Below are 22,047 nucleotides of genomic sequence, written 5' to 3'. Positions count from 1 at the left end.
TATTTTTTGATAAGCGCATTATATTTGGAAATCTATTTATTTACTATAACTTTATTTACTAAGCGAGCATTTTCTGTCCGGACTTCATTCTAAGATTTAAATGGTGAGTAGAAGTGCAAACTCTACAAAGGGACTAAACTCTATCTATCTATCTATCTCTATCACTCTATATATGAATACTTATACAAATCTGTTAAAAACTTTATATACGATCGATTACTCTTTATTGTTATGTATATTTGTTGCATAATCGATTTTTACTCTTATATCGAGTAAGTATGATAGCTTATAGAGTATAGAAGCCTTCCCATGCATACTAAAATAACGAATGCAAATGTTTGATTCTATAACTTTCCCTTTTATTATGATATTATGATTAACGGTTAAAAGTATAAACACAGGTGGCCAGCAACAGTGGGTTGGCGCGATGTGCAATACGGGTGCGCGGGCGCGACTCTGGCCAGCTAAATGTCGCGCGCGCGGCCTCCGCACTCACCAACGGCCTTTGCAGTTCGGCGCGGTCAACGACCCGGGGTCGATGACCGGACCCGCATTTAGTTATCACTTTCGTTTTCTAAGGATAACTGTATCACATACGTCACGTTCATAAACACAATTCAGTCTTCAATCCATCCGCGATGCGGTTTCTGGAGCTGAGGAGAATATACAATAGCTATTTTACATAATTGTATCTATTAAGCTCTATTACAATATTATATGCAATATATACAAGCAAAAGTTAATTTGTAGAAAATCTGCAAAGCTTTGCATGCAACAAGCGATGCATGGGCTCTGTCAAAAATTACTTTGTATACAGACACTGCGTTTACAGCAATCAAATGGCGGCGACGCGGCGCTAGCAATTCAATAGTTAAATGATTTGCATATCAAAATGTCAATTGGAGTGAACTCAAATTTAACGTTTCTACTACATCTGTCACCTACCTAGGCAGAAGGTTGTTGTATTAATGATAGCGTTTCGTAACTCGGGCGTTGGAGCAGTGTCCTTTTGATGCATTTTGGGCACAATTAGGTAATTTTCGCGTTGGTGGGGAATAGCGGTGGTGAGGTGTGGGGTTGCGGGTTCGGCAGCGATTGCGCAAGCGGCGGTCGTCGACTCGGTTATGTCAGCGGTTTACGTAAGCGTCACCACGCAACGCTCTCGACCAATTGTAGCCCCGCGATCATTTCGCACTTCTCGCGGACTATTTGCAGAGTGTGAGATTCGTTAGTACCCCGCCGCCTAGCACCTCGCCTCGCCTCTTGACCGACTCGTTGCATTGTTCGCTGCAACCCTCCACGGCGCTAATTAACTTCGTTAGATCTTCCAGCGACTATTGCAAAAAGGTCTTTCATGAAAATGTACTCATAATATTAGTACGTAGTTTAAATGTGAATTTACATGAGTGTAAATTAAACTATAAATACTTGTACTATAAAGATTGTATGTAAGATTGAATGTATTTAAGCAAATAATTGAAACCTATCAGAGCTTCATGGGTATTTCTCTCAGTAATTAAAAACGTGTTTAATTTATCTGAACAAGTTCTCGGTAATTAAAAAAAACGTGTACTTATTATCCGAGCGTGATCTTTTTACATTGCGTAAAATCAAAAACCTTCAATTACGATCAACCTTTCATGAAACGATTAACACTAACATCGAAATTGTTCATTGTGGCTATTCTTATGAACGCAGGTGTGCCCTGAAGGAGTAATTATGCGATATGGTTGCGGTCGGAGTAGAGAAGGGGCTGGTGCAGTTGCGTCAGCGCGCAGAGAGCGGTCGGACTCAACGCACAAGGTTGCAGAGGTTCAATGCTCTAGAAATACAACAGCCGACCCCGGCCACCGCACGGGCTGGGCCGGTTGCGTGCTGCGCTGCGCGCAGTGCAGCCGCCCGCCGTCGCATAGCCATAGCCGCTCGTAGCGCCCGACTACGACGCCGTAGACTACGCTGAAACTGAAAATATGCATTCACTGTCATGTCAATACATCAGAACATATTATATTCATTTTTTAATGAGCGTTTTAATTTGAAATTAGGGTTGACTTACATAATTAGAAAGTACAGCAGCACTTCAATAACTGTTACTCTATGAAGGCATTGTTGAACTAGTTCCCCTAACTGATGACAGTTTTGTTTTAACGGTACACACAGCTTCGTAACCTTCAAAAGAGAGAACGTTGCGTCGCGGACACGTCCAATGTGCCAACTCTTTTTTACGTAGATGTTTCGCAATTTCTATAAATATTTTTGCCTTCGACCTTTGTGAGCCGCCCAATTTAGCCCGATTGGTATTCCTGTGGCGACGGTGCGTTTTTCGTAACGCAAGGCGCGGCGCGTTGCGCGCACGCAACGTGCGTGACCACGGTCATAAGTGCCCTTACGCACAATAGGAGGGTAAGAATCCTAGTTTCGTAAATAAAAAACAAGGAATCATATTTCTACGGAACCAAATATAAAACAACCTGAATTACACCAGTTAGTTATATCTTGTTTTACAACTGTATTTAATTCGAACGGTATATCCTAAAACTAATTTGCTGTACTTACTTATTTATCGTTTATCAAGTTATCTAAATGTATATCAAAAAATGGTGTTGATGGATCAATTAATATTTACAGGTATTTAATTCACCGTTATTTATAGATATCATGTAGCTAAAAATGCCATGTTCGAAAGATTTAACTCAATTTATTTAGTTTATACCTAGTAAAAGTGCGAGTCGTATTCACACAAAGATTTTGTTTGCAACATTGCCCACTGGCGCCGCGCCATACTACTAAAACGCTATAACAGAATATTTTCGCTGAACACTATGATAACTTTATCAGAATGCTCTATAACTAGATGTTGTCCACACTCAGAAAAATCTACTCAATCCACTGCTCCGTTTTGATGAGAAAGAAGAAAGAGAATCAAATAGTATGAATAAAAATAACCTAAATATAGACTAATACTGGAAAGGAAACATATTATTATTATTATAGACAATGTAATATTCCGCATCACGATTCGGCCACTTAGATACGAAACACCAAAAATACAATTTACAAAATGGCCGTATTCACTGGTAGAGTATCGTAAAAGCTACAATTTTGAGAACGGGGTTTTCAACTGAAACCGGCATTACTCGTTTTATTGTTTCAATTTTACTCAACCGTTAAATGTTGTCAATTTCTCCGTTCACTTCTTTACTTATTCTGATTATAAGAAGTAGTAGAAAGCGTAGTGCTTATACAACTCTTAGCAGCGTCAACATCAGGGTTCGTGTTACTGGGCCACTAGTTTGACAAGAGTTCACTGAACCGTTGCTCATCAATATTGAGATATTATTTCATAACAATGTCAAGCGCCTAAAATCAACATTGAATGCCCATATTTGTATACTTACTATTTCTATAAAAATAAATCTCAGTTTTTCTTTTCAAAAGCATTAAACAGCGGTTTCCGATTTTGAAGATGGGTTGATGGGAACACTATCGTTCGGTACATAATCTAAGTGTCCCGCTTGGTGAGATGTGTTATCAGGATAGCTCCTTGTTGCCGGAACAGCTGCACGCACCTTTCACACACTTAATTTGGCAGGACCCCCTCCGCAACCGCGCCCCTCGCCCCAGCACCAAGAGAAAGTAGCTAGCCTACGCAATGCTAGGGTCAATGGCCGAGCTCAAAAATGCTAACTTCTGACGAAAAGTGACATATAATCCGCGTGCATTTCACATTCTGTATGTGTGGTCAGTGTCTTGCGCAGTTGTTGAATGGTCATCGCGAGTAGGTTTTGCAAGTGGCAATTGTTCTTCACATTATTACGTGGGTGTGGGTAGGTGGTTTGTTGATTTATTATAGGCAGTAAACCAAAATTAAAGAATATTTAAAAAGAAATAAGACAAAGGTCAGCCTCGAGGACAAGCCACGTGGTGAACTGTTTCAAAAAAATCAGGACCTGGAACGAGGAGAGCAGCAAAACTTTGGAAAGGGGTAAAGACGTGGAGAAGAACAATCAAAATTAAGGAGTATTCAAGAGTTTAAGTTGCAAAGGTGTTTCTATTCGACAACCAATGCTTCAAAACCATTGAAATGTCTCATCGTATAGGATGGCCAACACAAAAGTGCACATATGCAAAAAACTCTCGTTGGGATAGAAATGTTCCACTAAATAAATATTCCATAAGCTTACGAGTGAGTATTTACGCTTATTGCCATTTGCATTTTAATGGGCATATTATGCTAGTACGTTATCATACATTTAACTTAATTTCACACATGAAGATGTTAGTCATCTTCATAAATGTAAATATAATACTAGAGTTAATATCAACGTTAGAACCGAAGAATTAATTGGTAAGAGCTGGTTCAAATATACAATATTAAACAACTTAAGCAATGCTAACTTAGTTCGACACTTTACTGGCTTTCAAATATAAATTGCTATTTTATTTAGGGTCGTTGCTATTGTAAATGCCAGCTGTTCTGCACCAAATAAAGGGCTCCACTGGACATGATCCAGGTCACCAGCAAAAAAATAACCGTATTAAAAACATAACAGAATTATGTTCCACTGGTCTACTAAGCGACTCTCGCGGACGCCTTGAGGCTGTGTCGAATTAATTACATTGGATCAGATGCCATTCTTTTTAGTGTTAGAGTAACTAAATCCGATCTAATATAGCCTTCTCACTAAAAATAGATTCAGTATTTGACTAGGCACACGACAAAAGAACTGTCAAATTAAATATGGTGTTCTTAGATTCTTCTAAACCACTATAATGTGACTCTAATGAACTGAACAAAGAGGCTTGAAACAGCAGTCCGGATTCCAGGCTCATACCATAAAAAAATATCTAAGATTTTCAAAAAAAAATCTTTGGCCTGGTTTTCTACGTTCTAGGTTGTTTATCTACTGAATGATGAAGAAATGCGATCTTTATCTATCTGCACATAAAAATTCAAAATTGACACTCGATAGTAACCCGATGAACAAACTCAAACATCGAACAAAATCACAACAAATATTATTGAAATCGACTGAAAACACTAAGCCTCGAGAATAAAATCCAGGCTCTCTGAACCAGAACACAGAATTTTAATATAACACCTCTGAAGTCATCTATAATAATGAATTCTATTCCACCTATATGCATCTGCGCAGTTGTTAGAACAGTCATGTTCTGTCAAGCAATAATTTATTGTATTAGCTTGCATGAGGAATGAGATGTATACAAGAGTACCTAGCACGTGCCGCGGCACGCCTCTGTGGAAAATCACAGAAAACAAGGACAAATGCAATGGTTCATTCAACCGGACGTTATTATTCAACGAGCAAACTGTGATGAAACGACGCAGATCTTCATTATTATTAACAAAGAATACAATTTCGAAATATTAGACCACGTAGGTATAACGTAGGGCACGTTTGGTGAATCTGAGGCACGCCCGAAACTCTTTACTACGCAAGGGAAATGTATTACATTGAATTACAATGACAAAATCTAGTTGAAGTATATAACTTTATAGAAAATTTATTTTCATTCCTACTTATTTGGGTTAACTTTGATAAATATGAAAACTAATTTTGTGTTAAGTTAGGTAGACAAACAATAGAAAAATATTATTGATCAATTTTACTACATCTCTCAATACATCTAACTCATCAATCTGTAAGTGAGACCTAAAATAGGGATTTCAGAAATTAACTAACCCCGCGTCCTCATTGAGACAAAGCGGCGCGATACGACGCGAAAGCTTCTAATGTATTAGTACGTAATGTAGTAGTACGTATATGGATGTGTCCTGTATGACTACTTATATAGGATACTGTAACATACATTGTTCATACATTTCATTTTTTCGCGTCGCGTTGCATCGCATCATTTGTCTCAATGAGGACAATCCGTAAATTAACGTAATGCGGTCGAAGTTGTTTGCATGAGTTATTTTTCACAATTTGGCTATTTTAAATTATAATTCACGAATTAACTATTGTGCGGTTTTCTTATACACCGATTTTATTTACAAGAAAGTTTCCAGTTGGCAATGTTTAGCAACATCATCTTTCAGCACATATAAAAAAATTTAATTAAGAAAAATAACTCATTCTGGATTATGTAAGTAGGTATGTTAAAAATTATTGGAGTAAGTTAAGTATAGGTTTACTTTTAAAGAACAATTAAGTACTTATACTTTTAATACAATATATCTTACAAAAAAATACACAATACAATAAAATATAAAAACTGAAATAAGAAAACTTGGACAAAACAACATTACATATCCTATATCCTTTTGGGTTTACCTGCTAATAGAAGACTTTTACGTGGCACTAATTATTTCAGAGTTACTTGACAATACACCAGTAAATAATTATATTCCAAACTGAATTGACTAAAACTATGTAAATGTTGTTAAAAACGTCAATTTTCATATAGAACTGTAATAGGTATTAGGTACCTACCTAATATGAAAATTGCCTCATTAAAGTTCGAGTTCGACACACAAGGTTACGTACGCTACTTTGAAAACCAATATTGCACTATGTAACTCCATCAGGGTTACAACTACATTTTAGCTCAGAAACAAATCCCATATTCGATAAGTGTAAAAACTATAAGATAATTAATAATCCATAAAGATTTGATATTTTAGCGCGTTGATGTCTTTTAAACCAGACGCGTTCGAGTTTTTGTGGGGCCCACTTAATTGCATATCTAGTCAGGTTACAATACCCTAAGAGCAATAAACTTACCTATCACCCGGTGAAGGCACCGATACTGTTGAATAAATTTCACAAGAAAATGATTCTAACTGACTTTTGAAAGTTTCCAATTTTGGTTACCGGCTCAAGTCTTTTTATCCACAATCAAACGCAAGTGGCACAATTATATATTGTTTGACATTAACAAACATAAAGTTATATTTATCCCGTAAATATACAAGAAATCTGCGTTATGTTTTTAGGACTTTACGCAGGTTTCTATACCTATAGGTTCGAAACAACACGGCCAGGCGGCAAACAAGCGAAGTTGCATTGATCAATCGACATACAAAAACACTAATGCTTCGAAATTCGTACAGGAAATGTATTAAAAAAGAAACATGAAAAAAAACGACCTCTGCATTTATAAGCACCCAATCCTGGCACATATTTTAACGAATAGCGAGCTACAAATTATGTAGTAGATAATTTAAGTAATTTAGTTCAAAGGGGCTTAAATGAATGATAAATCGTAGAAACAATACTGCACCAATGAATATTCTAATACCTTTGATGGTGATAAATACTAGTGTTTATCGATTTGTGCTGGTATTGGCATGAATAACGTATCTAACAGGCAAAGCAATCTTATGCACGGAATGGTATGAATAGTGAATACGTTGCTCCACATAAATGTCTATTTATAAAACAATCGAAACAACAACGGTATGGAATAGTATGGAGAAATCTAAACACGAGAGAACCCTAAATAAAGTCCAATTAGTATGCATACCGGTACGACAATCGCAGCCAAAACCGTACGCGTGATGGTGTAACTGCGTGAGTGTGGTAGTAATGGACCGGGTTCGTTCGCCGTCGAAAGCGAAAGTGCTGCGTTCACTGGGACAACGACCGCGTCCTGCGGGCTGCGTCCTGCACGGCCTGCATCCGACATCATCATCATTACCGGCGGCTGCGTCATCCGCCTGCCCGGCCGCAAAGAGCCGCTGACTTGCGCCATCAAGATGCTTCAAGTCCTCAGTCTTAGTTATAGGCACCTACTAGGTCCTCGCGAGTTAACTACACTGTGTTCTAAGTCCTGTCGCATATTGGTTCCAACTTCATCAAATAGACGCTACTACTTCGTCTACTTGACTACTTGAGTATAATTGAAGCCTAAGTTTCGTCCTCGTCTCGGTAATAGATTAGATTTTATATCTGTCGTCTGCGACTGGACCGAAACTTTTGGAAAAGAGAAACTGGAAAAAGCCTGCTGTTATCTAGTGGCCTGTAAATATGTATATGGTAAGTCTTTATAAAAGCATCCAGCTACACGACATTGAAACTAAGGAAATGTCCTTAGTCGCTGTCGTTATTGACTAAGAAGGTTATTGACGGATTCCGATGGCTTAATCTAATTTCTAAATGAAACAAAGATAACATCACAAACGCCATGAAACAATGTGTTAATAAAACAGATTGTTCCTATCACTCAACTTACTGCAAGTTGTTGTAGATCTTCAATACACATAAATTCAATCAGGCGCGAAGAATATATTGTTATGCGCACATTGCCCTATGAGAACATAGATGCTTATCCAAGATTGTGTAACGTGACTTATAAGCAATGAAGTAGTTTAAAATCTTGCAACCGAAATTTTAAAACGCTTCGAAAATAATAAAAAATACTTGCAAGATTAGATTATATCGAGAACGTGTATAAAAAGTCCACGAAAACCCAGAAAATTTTTTTTCCGAAGAATAAAATGACGCAGTCGCAGTAACACTAAAACGGGAGCTGAGCATTACACAAGCCCTCTTGGATGCACTTACTAACCGCTCTCAAATTAAGTTAATGTTTTAAAGTAATTAGTAATTTTAAATAAGTTTCCAAGTCGCACGTTATTCGATATCCCTCCGTAACGATCGGTCTATTTTCCCGATCAGTGAACTTGCATTCTGTATTCTTGAAGCCTTCTACCTGGTTTGAACCAAAAGAAAATGACGATCGTTATTTGATTACAAACATACAGTAAGCAAATAAAAACAAACTAACATATTAAAGGTGACTAAAACATGACGAGCCTACGTCATGTTGTTGTTTGCTGCATTGTTCGAATTTCCCTCCTATCACCAGAGACAGCCAGTCGCGTACCTGTCTGGCGGACGCAATCGTTACAGAGGCGCGTCAGTCTGCATCGGCGGGCATGCGCACTCCAGCGACTGAAGATTCGACCTAGAGGGAACTGAGGAGGAATGTCGGTGCACGTCGGCTGCGAGTGCTCGCCCGACTGCCGCCGCCGCGTGCCCGCACCCGCAGTCCTCCCGCCGCGCCGGCTCCGCACGCTCCACGCTAACCGCATCATGGTGAGTCATACCAAGTGCAAAACTATTAATTTGCCACGACCTTTCAAGACTATGTGCAGATAAAAATGTAACTAACTGCTCCACTGATTTAATGATACCGTAAAATCAAATTGCGCGTTTCGTGACGTCAGATACCTGAATGTAACAAACATTGACGTAGAACTGCTTATAACCAGATCATAATACTTGTAACAAGCAGTAACTGTGACAGTATCCTATTTGTTGAATTGTTGATAAGTATTGTTAGAGCTGCGACTGCTAGCAAACAATCAAGGTAACGTATTGTTTAGCACAACAATATAATGACGCAGAACATAATTACGTTTCAGGTAATGGACACCCGAGAAGAAAATGAACACGAACATAATTCGTCAATATTCGTAACAAATTTTCAAAATGGAGAATCTGTAAACTACTCGCTTGTTTTAATAAAAGGCATCATAACAAGAGGCAATTCCAACAATCAAGATAAAATATTGTGTACAACATCATGTGATGGTATACAGAAAAAAACAGAATGGAACGTTCACAATGGAGAGTTCAAGGTTATTGTACAATTAAAAAGAGGAGAAAATATAATAGAACTACAGCATACTGAACAACATCGGAAAATTATTTTCCTTGATTATACACCAAGAAAAACCAACCTAAGAGTTACCCCAGTTTACATAATATGCCAGGGACATGATGGTTATTTCCAAAGCCCCTACGATAATGAAAACTCAGTAGAAAGTGCTTGTAAGCGGTTAGCTCTTGGTTCCAAGTTAATCCAAAGTATAACTGCGGAAAAACTATTTGAAAGTGGAGTTGGTAGAAAAACATTTCAATTAGAACACGAAGTTGATTCAAAAAAACCAGAATGTATAGTATTTAGGAGTACATTAAATGTGAACAAGGCACGAAAAATGAAACAGGCGGAATTATGGACACATTTTGGGAGAGAACTGATGCTTTCGGACTTGGGCAGCAACGAGAGGAAATTTTTAGGCTTCGTTTCATGCACAAGATTTAAAGGCACAGATATTGATAAACCTATGACACATGATGAAATAGTTTCCTTAACAGAAGCCTATGCTGCTTTAGGTGGTGGTGGCTTAGCTTTGTTTGGGACGGCATGTTTGTACACATGGCCAGAATCAGTAGAAGAAATTATACCCAAATTTTTAGACACAACACCAGTCAACACACGTCGGTTTATGGACGACAGTGGCTATCGAGGTACATTCGGTGGATGTTTCGCAACAACATTGGGATCAGTTTTTCACGAACTTGGTCATACATTCGACCTTGGCCATACGAAAGATGGCATAATGGGAAGAGGATTTGATAACATTGATCGTGTATTTACAGTAGGCGACAAACGTTCATCGATGGTAAAGGACAACATGAACAATTACAATGGAAAACCTGTGCAACATTCCACCATCGCGCTTCAACGTAATATAAGTGTTACTATGAATGTTGCAGAACCATTGCGGGTTTTGGGACCAAGAAGTAAAACCACTTTGGGAAATTTTGCTTCCATGTCTAAAAGCGATATAATTAGAAGAAGTCCAAATGTTACTCCAATCACTAGACCTTCTAGTGTATATTCAAATATATCTAACAAAACGGATTGTAAGAGAAATATAAATCGCGTCAATGGCAACGATTCCATTTATTGGACAAGAAATTGTGCTGTTTTGTTATCATATCACAGATGGTTCAATAACGAATATGGAAGAGAGAGGCAAGCTATTACAAGATATCTCAAATTTGATAAAAATAAAATGATGATAATTTCAACAGCTGGAATAAGAATTGTAGAAGTAAGAGATGAATCAAATGGAATGGTTTTAGATTCTTATGAATTCACCAATTTATTACCGGAAAAAAGGTTTTTATTGCCATTCACGTTTTCGTCAAAAAGCAAAATTTTAACAATTGTGGTAGAAGATGATTTAGGAAATGTTCTGAAACAGACATTCTCCTATTGAAGAAACAGCAATAAAGTGTTAATATAAACATTGACAATAAAGTGAAAGTAGGTCATTAAATTAACTTTACAGATGTCGTCTAGAAGTATTTATTCATACAAAACAAAAAAGCTATTTATTTATACATAATATTCACGCAATACCTAATCATAATAAATCATCTATTTATTGGGAATGATATATTTTGTGTGCAGTGACTTCAGTGATTAATAATAAGGTGTACAGTTTAACGTGCAGTGTGGAAAATGGGAACTATTTTTTATAACATGGCAACCGGAATTTTTGACGTTAACTTGACATTGACATGAACCAATCTTTTCTGTTTACTAGGTATTTCAGTTTCAGGCTAAGAATATTGAAGAATGTTGATGTGGTAATTTCTAAAGGAAAATCATAATTTAGTTAATTAAATGAGCTAACTACGTGTTACAACAAAATTAATGTGACAAGATAAATAAATCCTTTTAAAATTAGATCTAGATTTATAATAAATTCAAAAATGACAAGTAACACCGCACCTACCTCTGAATCGATAAAATTCTACGAAAATATTGTGCATTTCCCACCTGTTATTAACGGAAGAATAAATTTAGTGCAGTTCTTAGAAGCAACATCAGATTTAGTGTCAATAGTTGGTATGTATTACATTATTTTTGAAACCTGTTCTTCATTTGTAGAATTTGACTGTTCAAACACCACATAATTAACCACATAATTTGTTATCCTTACAGACCGTATTGGGAAAGTATTTACTCCTGTAAAATATGATATACAAGGAAACATTGATGTAAGTTTATTTGAACTATTTCCACATTCAAGTGCATAAACATTTAATTTTTGAAATGTCCAACTAAACACTTCAAAATAAATACAAGGTACATAGGTAATAAAAAAAATTGATTTGATTTGAAGTAGTTAGGTACCATGTTCTTTTTTTTTCAGAAAATTAAGAAAAACTATGATTATGATGAAAACTCCTGTTTGCTTGAGTTGATGCTTGGTGAAATAAGTCAAGGGAAAATTACAGCAGCCGAAGGGATACTATGGTTGAACAGGTATGATACACAAAATAAAGTGAAAAAATATTTTTTGTTTCTATGTTTGTAAAGAATAAACTCAAAAACTACTGGACCGATTTTGATGAAATTTGGCATAGATCTCTGTGTCTGCAATACATAGGCTACTTTTTTATTATTGTTTTACCAAAGAAAAACTGGTGTGGGCCACTAGTATATTATATACCTTAATATATTGATTCTGTATTGTTTCATACAATGAAATTATTTTCTTTGTCATACTAAATACAAATAAATGTGTATTTATAATTATTATTCATATACATTTACAGGACACTCTTATTCTTTGAAATAACACTGGAAGAGGTCATAAGGTATTTGAGATCAGACAACTATGATGTTAACATGGACAAAATATTTTCTGTGGCTTATGAAAAATCTCTCAAGAAATATCACAATTGGATCACTCAACAAATATTTGTTGTAAGTTTACTATGCAGTACATGTTGTAAAATTTTATGGCGGCCTTATCAAATATTGTGAAGATTAGAGCTACGAAGTTGACCTAACCAGTATGTTAACATGGCTGTGACATCACATGTGCTACCTATTTTAGACTATTCATTAATAGAATTACTAGCTGGGCCCTGGGGTATCAGTCCCATAGCAATTTTGGAATAAAAAGTACCTTATGTATTATTCCACTGTATTTTACCAGTTAACAATCCATTCAGTTGATTTTTTGTAAAAGAATAACAAATATACATATACATCCTTATGAACTTCCGCATTTATAATATTGGTACAATAGCAATTTTTATAAAGTTCCAGTTTATTCCGTGTAATAGAATGCATGTAGGTAGGTATGGTCTACAGTAATTACAATCAAAGGTGAATCTTCAAAATGTATACATTTATTTTTACTTGCACCCTGGGCACTGGGACATCTTAGCCGAAAAAAAACCAGGAACATGCTAGGCTAAAAGACAGAAATGTTGTCATAATTACATGACACTAGTGGTTAAATGGTTAAACTTCTTGGTATTACTGAAGTATTTTAACTGGTTCATGTGCACCAATTTCTATAAATCAATACTTTCATATTTAAAAATTATTTTTAATTTCTTTACCAGTGTTATAGAAGTATTTATTTATTTTCCAGGTGATTTGTAAGATGTCCCCATCTCTTCCACAAATGATGAAGTCATTAGATGTTTGTGATGATATAAACGCATTTGAAACTAAAATTAATAACTTCAAAGTGACTATTCATTTGAATAGATGTAAAATAGATGATTTTTTCAATGATAATGATATATTTAATAAAAGGAAATAAAACCCGCTTTAGTCATAATTCATATAATTCAGTTAAAATACGACCAACACACTACTGCCTAATGATATCATAAAGCTTTTGTGTAAGTAAATGTCATGATTTGGTGAATATTACATAAATACTGCATGTTTTAATTAATGTATGCAGGTTTTCAATTTAAACTTATTAAACATATTTAATATGTAACTAATTTCTCTTGATGTATAATGTAAATCAGTCAGGCTATAATTTATTTCTAAGCTATAAAAATATTTTTCAGGAAATTTTAAAAATGTATATGTTGACCTACTTAGATAAGTGACTATTCTTTTAATGAATTTGTGTTTTAGATGTACAGTGCCTTTGTGAAAAAGTGCTTGCAGGGCAAAGAATTAATTGTCTAAAATTATATTAACCACACAGTATTAAATGCTATTTTATGAAAATGTTATATTTGATACAAAACAAATTTGATTTAGTTCTGTAATTCCTAGGTAAGGAAATGAGAATAGTAACTTGAAAATGGTTGAAATGTATAAAAAAGGTTTGTGCTTTAACTAATAAAAAGTTCTTATTTTAACACTGTGAAACAACTGCAAAACTACACTACATGTAGTTTTACTATCATTTTAGCATTCGTAAAAAAATAGAACTGTTTAAAAATGCTCTTTTTTAAAACTCTGTCTTCGTAAACATAGATTGCTTTTCAGTTGTTTATCGTCATTGCAATCATACACTTTGCTTTAAAATCTTGTGAGTGTGTATTAAAATGTTGTAAAACAACATAATAAAGTGTTTCATGAAAATATTCAAGTTTAATTTCTCAAGTTTTATTGGGTGGCAGGAATACCGAGAAAAATATTTTATATTTGTTTAAAAAACAAAACTTTATCTTAGACACTAGAAGTGTATTATTGGACCTAAGCCTCTTCCAAAGCAACAAATCAGGTCTGATGGAACTTAATTCCTGGATGCCATTTGTTTCAAATAGATACTTTTTGCTAAAGATGATGCATTATTGAGAGCAAGGTAACTGAATATAACCTCGGCTATAGTAATGCTCCACAATAAAGAATGCAGTATTATTTCGGTAGGTGTATTCAGTAGATATGGATTAAAAAGAAAGAAGCTTACAAGTGGCATTTGCATCAGTATTGTCAACATTAAAAATCCAGCCAGTTCAGGAACCTGCAAAGCAAATTATTTTTATAGCTAATTGTCATATTATTATTCAATTTCCATACCAATATTAAGTGTTAGCACCCAGGACTTGGCTTCCATGGCAATAAATATGTCCTATGTATTGTTCCACATTATATTATACCTATGTACCTTACCATCAAGCCAAAACCATCCAGCACATTTTCGGTTAAAGGTAACAAACATTCATACGCATTACTAATATTATACATAATTATAAATGAGTCTATTTCTCATTCTTTCACGGCTATGCCTCTGAGCCGATTTTGATGAAACTTGAAAGAAATATACTTAATGACCTGGCGTCAAACATAGGGTATCACAGGTGGAGCTTAGGTAGTTTGTAATTGTAGTAGGAAAATGTCAAGACAGTGAAAAGTATTGGAGCACTAGAAAAGAAAGTAGGTAGGTATACAATGAATAAATAGTGTGGGTACTTACTCTGCATGCTAAATTCCCATAGTGACCAAGGTACAGTCTCACTGATTCGATGATAATAAGCAAAGTGAATACTGTCAGAGCAAGATATTTAGTAAGGTGTCCTAAGATATCCAGCTAAAAAAATAAAATGCACTTACTCACTATAAAAACTTATTATTTATTTATTGTTAAAATATATCGAATAGGTCCATTTCTTACCTTAACATACAGAAAAAAGGCTACAACGAAAACCCACAAAATATATAAATAAAAATTGATAAATAAACATTTTTGTAAGCGAAGCATTGTGGAAAATTCCATTATATAGATACTGTTTATCCATAAAAATGTAATAGGTAAATTTTTTGGACTTTTACTTCTAGTTTTAGATTTCCGCGGTCAGTTTGTTTGTATATACTTTTTGACGTAAGGTCGTTGTCAAGCAACGATTTTTTTGTTACTTAATTTTTTAAATTAGCAAAGAGCAAAGGAATGAGAAGGATCGATGTTGTTGCTAGAATATAATGAACATATACGTACTGATTTATATTAAACACTGTGATTGAAAATTATCTTCATTATCAATCTATTATTAAAGAAAATAGATTTACATCCGATGGGCTATGACATATAAAAAAAGAAAAATAATTTATTCAACGAAAAAAAAATCTACTAGTTTTTTCATACATAGTATAGTCATTACATTGCCATATGGCATGGCCCGGCCGAAAACTAATTACCTACGTTTGCTTTCACGGAACAGAAAAAACAAAACAGGCATTGTGCAATGTCAATGCCAATCAATGTCACCATCGTATAAATAAGACTAACCTAAAAGTACAGCCCAGAAATAATTTCCTAATTGTTTTACTTTTAGGCCTATAATTATAAAAAATACATAAAATAAATTGAAATAATATCAATAAAAATGTTAACACGGATGATTCGGTGTTCAGCTGGTAAGTAATCATAATAATAAATATTTAATAAGAATATAGGTATATTTTTACAACTGTCGAATTATAATACAAAAATTATACTTTTAAGAATATTTATTGACCTGAAATTAAATTTAATACTTGAGATAAAGTTGATGGAGCCTATATAGTCCTAGACCAGCCCTGCACGTCTACACGTCTTTAATCTATTGGAGGCCCTGGGTATAATAGGATAATGGGGCCCCTATATCTTTGACCTAATTTTTGGGCGAGAGTAGAATAGCTTCGCGCATGTAAAAGCTAGTAATTTAGGTTCGATTTCTTCGAAATACATAAGTTTGTTTAGAACTAGGGACTTTGTATTTGATCTGAGATCTGATCCCTATTGATCGCGGAACCCTAGGCACTTGCCCAAAGTGCCCACTGGAAAAGACGGCCCTGAATGTCCAACTTATTTAGTGATCATTATACAAATTACTTTGCTAATATACCTACCTATAATAATATAAATGCTGCATGTACAGTCAACAGTGCATCAATCTACCCAATTATTGCAAATTCGGCAATATACTCTATATTGCCGAATTTGTAATAATTGGGTAGATTGCCATATAGGGTAATTTTGGCATGCAGTTACAAATTAAATTGTACATTAATGTATATATATTAGTACCTATGTTTGTTTGCAATTTGTGATGTTCCCTAAAAAAGTACAATATGAAGAGTGGTAACTTGGGATGTTTCACTTGCTCCCTACTGTGATCATAATACTTTATGATGTGCATAATTGGTCATGAGCGACTGCTATCCATAAGGCACCTTTACCTGTGGAATGTCACATTTATGTAATTTTATTATTTTCTGTTTTCAGAAATATTACAACCAGCAAAAATTGAACTATATTTCAGTGCAGGGATCAAATACTTTCCCCCACCTAAAAACTATGATGGTAAGAAATTGATTATTGTAAAAATACCTTTTATAGGCATACATACTTGTAACCAATGTTATAAAAAGCAAAATATTTTGTTTATTTACCAAATGTTTATTTATGGTTGTTACACCTTTCAGGTTTTGATATCAGTTGTTACAATAATACATTAAAGGTAGGATGAAAGATACCAAAAATGTTACTGAAAATACTGTTTTGGTATTATTGTAAAATTTGTTTTAGCCCAGAAACCCCAGTGAACATGTGCATAGTTTGATCATTACAACTTTGTGTTATTTTAATGCACATATATTTGTAAATATTCTACACAAAAATTTTTGGACACTATTAATTGTTAGAGTTGTGTTATACATACAAATTTCATAGTTACTAATTTCAGACATTGAAATACCTGAAAGACAAAGGTTGAGGGTTTATGAAAAAGTCCCAATGTATCCATCGAACCTGAAACCTCCTAAAATGCAAAAAAGGCTCAGATACATGAGGGGCCCCGAGTCACTGCACACTACTCTCCAACTGAAGCAATATGGTGTTGTTGTAAGTATACTTTTAAGAACCGTTTCACCACTTTCTGATAAAATACATTCATAACACACACTTAACTTTAATAATTTTATTTTTCAAATAAACTTTAATAATTTTATTTTTCAAATAAACATATTTGAAAAATAAAATTATTAAAGTTAAAAACACTTATCATAGATGCAAGATTGATATGCTGTATTTATAGACATGTAATACAGCATATCAAGTACCTAAATTGAATAATTTTTAAGTATTAGTATAAGGAAATAAGGAAATTTAAGTATTTTTAATAATATTTTCACAGGCTACTGGTGGTGGAAGATTACGATTTGAGCACTTTGAAATGGCGCGTTTAGTAGTAGCTCGTAAGTTAGACCAGAAGAGAATGTTTGCTATCTGGAGAGTTGACCCTCCGTGGCAGCCTGTCACGAAAAAAGGCCAGGGTCAGAGAATGGGCGGAGGAAAAGGCGCCATTGATCATTATGTGACCCCTGTGAAAGCAGGTCGAATCATTTTGGAAGTTGGCGGCAAGTGTGAATATGCTGAGGTTTGTTTTTCTGATATAAATATCTATGCCTATATTTTTTGTTTTTTATGTAGACATAGCTGTTAGGTCTCAGTACTGGGTAATAATCCTCCCCTTTCTGTTTCTAACCACTTGTGTCATTCGCCAGCTGTTGCCATTCTTTGTTTTAAGTTGGTTTTTTGACCTGAAGAAAAACCTATATCTATATAGATATTATTATTAAATTGTATATTTCCAGGTGTTCCAAATGCTGAAAATAGTTGCTGAAAGGTTGCCATTCAAAGCAGAACCAGTGTCTCAAGAAATAATGGAGAAAAAAGCACTAGATGAAAAATGGAAAGAGGAGAATAATATAAACCCTTACACAATGAAGTACATCATACAGAATAATATGGGAGGTTGCCATAAAATGCTTTCGCCATTTGATCACAAGTGGTATGGCAAATATCTGTAAATTAAATAATTTGTACATTATTCGTTATAATAATATAGTTTTAGCTAAATATATATATATATAGAACTAAAATTATTATTGTTTAAATACCTTTTTAAATAGCTAAATAAAGTTATTCTGGCGTGTTGTTTTCGCCCTAGAACAGGATCACTTGGAACTTCCTAAGAAGCTACTAAGAGATCGGACGTAAGTAAATCAGAATATAAATAATAAATATTTGAGACAATTTGACATCATTTCATGGAACATGTCTATATGTATTCTCAGTCATCACCATTCACTTCTGTATAATTTAATCAACATAGTTGAGTTGATTAGGTACTAGAGAATTATTTTTCTAATTATGCCTAACTACTAATTTTACTTGTTTTTTTTTAAGCATTTTATAAAGCTGAAAAGTTGCGTTTGTTGCGCGCGAGTCTCTGTTATCATCAATCAGATTTTAAATGTGTGTTAGCATATTTGGGGAAAGCTGGCTATCAGCAGAATCTAGAAGTACCTCAGGAGCAAACCTGAGGTTTTCCTCAGGTTTGCTCCTGAGGTACTTCTACAGCTAGTAATGAATAAATGAAACAATCAAAGTAATTAATAATGGTTTATTAAATTTGACATTTTATGAAAGGATTTTCGTGACAAGCCTCAGTTTGCGTACATGTATGTATATAAACCTTGTAGCAATAATTCATTAATAAATTCCTTTCTTATATATATTATGGCAAAACTCAACAAAAACAAATGTTACAGTAACAAATACTACAGCATAGAGTGCATACGTATTGACTCTTTCCTAACCTAACGACGAAAGCCAAACAACACACTATCAGTATTTTAAGACTGATTTACACCAAGCGAACGAAGTTAATTTTATCTCCACTCTGGCGGTCCAACAATGGCTTTAGCCAGCCATTAGTTGGGCAGCCGAAGTGGGAATAGAATGTGCATTCGTTCGCTTAGTTAAATGCACCTTTAGAGATATCATGTTTACAGATTTGCTAGACACTGCGATCAGTATAGAGGGAATTGATACACAAAATGCTTTATAAACTGGTCGCCTAATCCACTAAACAATATATTTTCTGACGTCTTCTGATCTATTTAGGATCACATTAATACACAATTACGAGATCAAAACATTAACTATTTACTTAAGTGTATAACTGTAACAGACATGAAACATTTTCGATATAGTGTGCAACTCTACTCTGTCCAATATGTTAAGCGGCTCTACACATTCATTTCTATTATACTGCTTTGTCTTCTCCACACACCTATAAATTATATAACGTCATAACAATATTTACAAAGCCTAATAAACTAACTTATGATTAAATGCAATTTACATACATCTTCAATAAATTAATATAGTGTTTACAATATCATACAAGCGCTAAATCTCATATTATGATATGGCTTTTATTATTTATAAAATCGACCGCATATAAAATCAATTGTAGCAGTCATTTTATCACAAGTTAAAACCATTTCCTTCGTTAGTTATCATATAATAACTTTCTTGATGCGTATTTTTTTTACTTTTCTCTACTACAAACCTGTTAAGCAAAATTTCCCTTCACTGTATCAGAATAAATATCAATATCTGTTTTCCCTCTTTTTGTACTTTTTAAATTTAGAAATATAAATAAAAGTATACTCGTATTATGGAAGTTTACGAGTGAATAATGAAATCGTGACAGTATTGACGTATGAACCAGGCCATAATCATCAACTTAAATAAAATTACAAAGTACATTATCTGATACCACGTTGATATTCATAGAGAAAAATACAAAAGATGTGAGCGACATATCACTAGGTCGTGTCAGGTCAGTATTACATTAATTATATTTGACTAGTTTTGTGACTTAACTCTAACTTAACACTTTGATTAATATCCTAACACTGGCATTTGCAGTCTTAAATCCTAATTTCAGCGTTTCTCAATTTGTGGAAAAAATACCTTCCTAATTGGAACAAAACCAGTACAATTTATACCTCGTAGTTTGCTTACCGCAGAATGATATACATAATAATAAGCTAAGCTATAAGATAAAGTGAGGTAGCGTATTTACCTTCTAGTGGAAAGATTATATACAAATCTAGAGCAAATGCAAGGTTATTCATTATTTGGTATGGGACTAAGGTGGCAGCGATAGGCTGTTGCCAGAGGCAAGAATAGTCGAGGACCCCGCGCGCGGGAGGACATCTATCATACAGACAAAAATATCGCGTGTATTTAGATATAATTTAATCTATATTGACATAATGAGTACTTAACTACATGCACATGATTATTTTCTATTCGGTACTTAAATATGTGCAACTTTGTAGATGACTAGAGTATATACGTTTAACGATAGTATATGTAAAAAACAGTTACATTGTATAATATTTTCGTTTCTGATCACTGCAAGGATCCAAATATAGACACATATTGTTTGAGGATAATACGTTGACAGCTAACAACTTCATTCGTAAGCTTCGCTCAAGTGTTCCAATAGGAATTTGAGTTGCCTTTTCATGAAAATGTTTTTGTGAGCGATGGAGTCGCAAAGCATTTTGGTGGGCGCGACCGCGGTCGTGTTGCTAAGGTTCTCGTAAATGTGGTCGTTGTTGTTGCGCGTGTCACTCGTACTATCCTCGAGCCCGGCGTCATTGTATGCGTCGATTGAAGGAGCTTTGTTGATATGCTGATATTTAAACGTAGACAATATCTGCCGGATCTTTGCAATGATCTGCTCTACTCAGGCGTTTGATTCCTGCGAAAAATTTGAAAACAGACATCAGTCAGGTTTCTGTAGCGAAATATTAACAAGATTCATAGGACAGTGGGTTCACACTACGTCTATTCTAATGACAGCTGCCGTCTAGCATTCTACGTCGATGATAGAATGAGTGTTAAAAGAAGTGAGGAGTGCGATTGAAGGCTCACGCCTGACGTCGAGGTTGCTGCAGCGGTGATAGATTCTCAAACGGAACTTAGCGATAGTATTTATATAGTTAAAATACTGCATGGCATTAATGTATATTCGTATAAAATTACTCATATAAAAATGTACGCTATTTTAAATGCATCGAAATTTAGGCTGTATTCATAAGAGAGTAGTCTAGGTAAAGTTCGTTTTTCTTACAAATCTTATTATGTAAACAATTTTCCCGATGATTTTACAGCAATATAAATTATAAAATAAATTTGATTTCTTGGTTAATAAATGTTTTACTTTAGAATGTATCTAGATCTAAATTAATATTTATTTTATACTATAAGACTCGTAAGAAAATACGGGCTTTAGACATCGAACAGGTCGATGAGAGATCGTGTCGCTAGTATAGAAGCATGGGCACACGGCACTAGCGTTTATACCTTGAGGTTGTGGAAGTAGTGCATGATCTGGTCGTAGTCCATGTGCAGGTCGTCGAGGGGCGCGCACGGCGCGGTGCCCACCACCGTCGCGCGCTTCACCTCCCCCGACACAGCTGCACGGTAACCAACCTTGATCATTACTCGCATTCATGCCTTTTACTCGGAGTTAATTTATCCAGTGTAAGGTAATAAGTTATTAACACTGACGGACACACGAAACTCGGAAATCATATTGTCATAACTGCTATAGGTAACAGTGTGTCCATCTTCAAGACATTTCAATTATATTTTAATTATAT

General features: G+C 34.8%; 4 protein-coding genes and 1 long non-coding RNA gene across 7 annotated transcripts in view; 3 read left to right on the top strand and 2 right to left on the bottom strand.

Annotated features, from left to right (window-relative positions):
* Positions 1-340: 340 nt before the first annotated feature.
* Positions 341-5,791, bottom strand: LOC128683862 (uncharacterized). The gene is made up of 4 exons (XR_008406331.1): positions 2,057-5,791; positions 1,661-1,962; positions 946-1,334; positions 341-653 (listed from the first exon to the last, which is right to left on the bottom strand). It is a non-coding gene; the product is annotated as an uncharacterized LOC128683862 (long non-coding RNA).
* A 3,136-nt stretch (positions 5,792-8,927) lies between these two features.
* Positions 8,928-11,118, top strand: LOC128683615 (uncharacterized protein). Its single transcript, XM_053769411.1, has 2 exons — positions 8,928-9,065; positions 9,395-11,118. Exons 1-2 carry the CDS (start codon positions 8,955-8,957, stop codon positions 11,039-11,041), a joined length of 1,758 nt encoding a protein of 585 aa, XP_053625386.1. The 5' UTR covers positions 8,928-8,954; the 3' UTR covers positions 11,042-11,118.
* On the top strand, positions 10,217-14,178 carry LOC128683616 (uncharacterized protein). The gene is made up of 5 exons (XM_053769412.2): positions 10,217-11,676; positions 11,773-11,828; positions 11,984-12,096; positions 12,390-12,540; positions 13,220-14,178. The coding sequence occupies exons 1-5, from the start codon at positions 11,541-11,543 to the stop codon at positions 13,391-13,393; spliced, it is 630 nt and encodes a 209-aa protein (XP_053625387.1). The 5' UTR covers positions 10,217-11,540; the 3' UTR covers positions 13,394-14,178.
* A 1,613-nt stretch (positions 14,179-15,791) lies between these two features.
* On the top strand, positions 15,792-18,459 carry mRpL16 (mitochondrial ribosomal protein L16). The gene is made up of 5 exons (XM_053769763.1): positions 15,792-15,951; positions 16,802-16,879; positions 17,262-17,419; positions 17,712-17,954; positions 18,172-18,459. Exons 1-5 carry the CDS (start codon positions 15,921-15,923, stop codon positions 18,385-18,387), a joined length of 726 nt encoding a protein of 241 aa, XP_053625738.1. The 5' UTR covers positions 15,792-15,920; the 3' UTR covers positions 18,388-18,459.
* Positions 18,460-18,969: 510 nt separating this feature from the next.
* Positions 18,970-22,047, bottom strand: part of dtn (detonator) — a 73,744-nt gene continuing 70,666 nt past the window's right edge. Inside the window, exons 20-21 of one of the 3 annotated variants that reach the window (XM_053769183.1) lie at positions 21,749-21,877; positions 18,970-21,143 (exon numbers count right to left, since the gene is read on the bottom strand). In XM_053769183.1, the coding sequence (XP_053625158.1) occupies positions 21,082-21,143; positions 21,749-21,877 (191 nt within the window). In that variant the 3' untranslated portion in view covers positions 18,970-21,081. Of the gene's footprint in view, positions 21,878-22,047 lie in introns of all 3 variants that reach the window. The other 2 variants (XM_053769184.1, XM_053769181.2) reach the window with 2 other exon arrangements.

The sequence above is a fragment of the Plodia interpunctella genome, chromosome 3 (assembly GCF_027563975.2).
Source record: "Plodia interpunctella isolate USDA-ARS_2022_Savannah chromosome 3, ilPloInte3.2, whole genome shotgun sequence".
NCBI lineage: Eukaryota > Metazoa > Arthropoda > Insecta > Lepidoptera > Pyralidae > Plodia > Plodia interpunctella.
The sequence above is the reverse complement of the archived record's forward strand: the minus strand, read 5'-3'. Positions and strand labels throughout refer to the sequence as shown.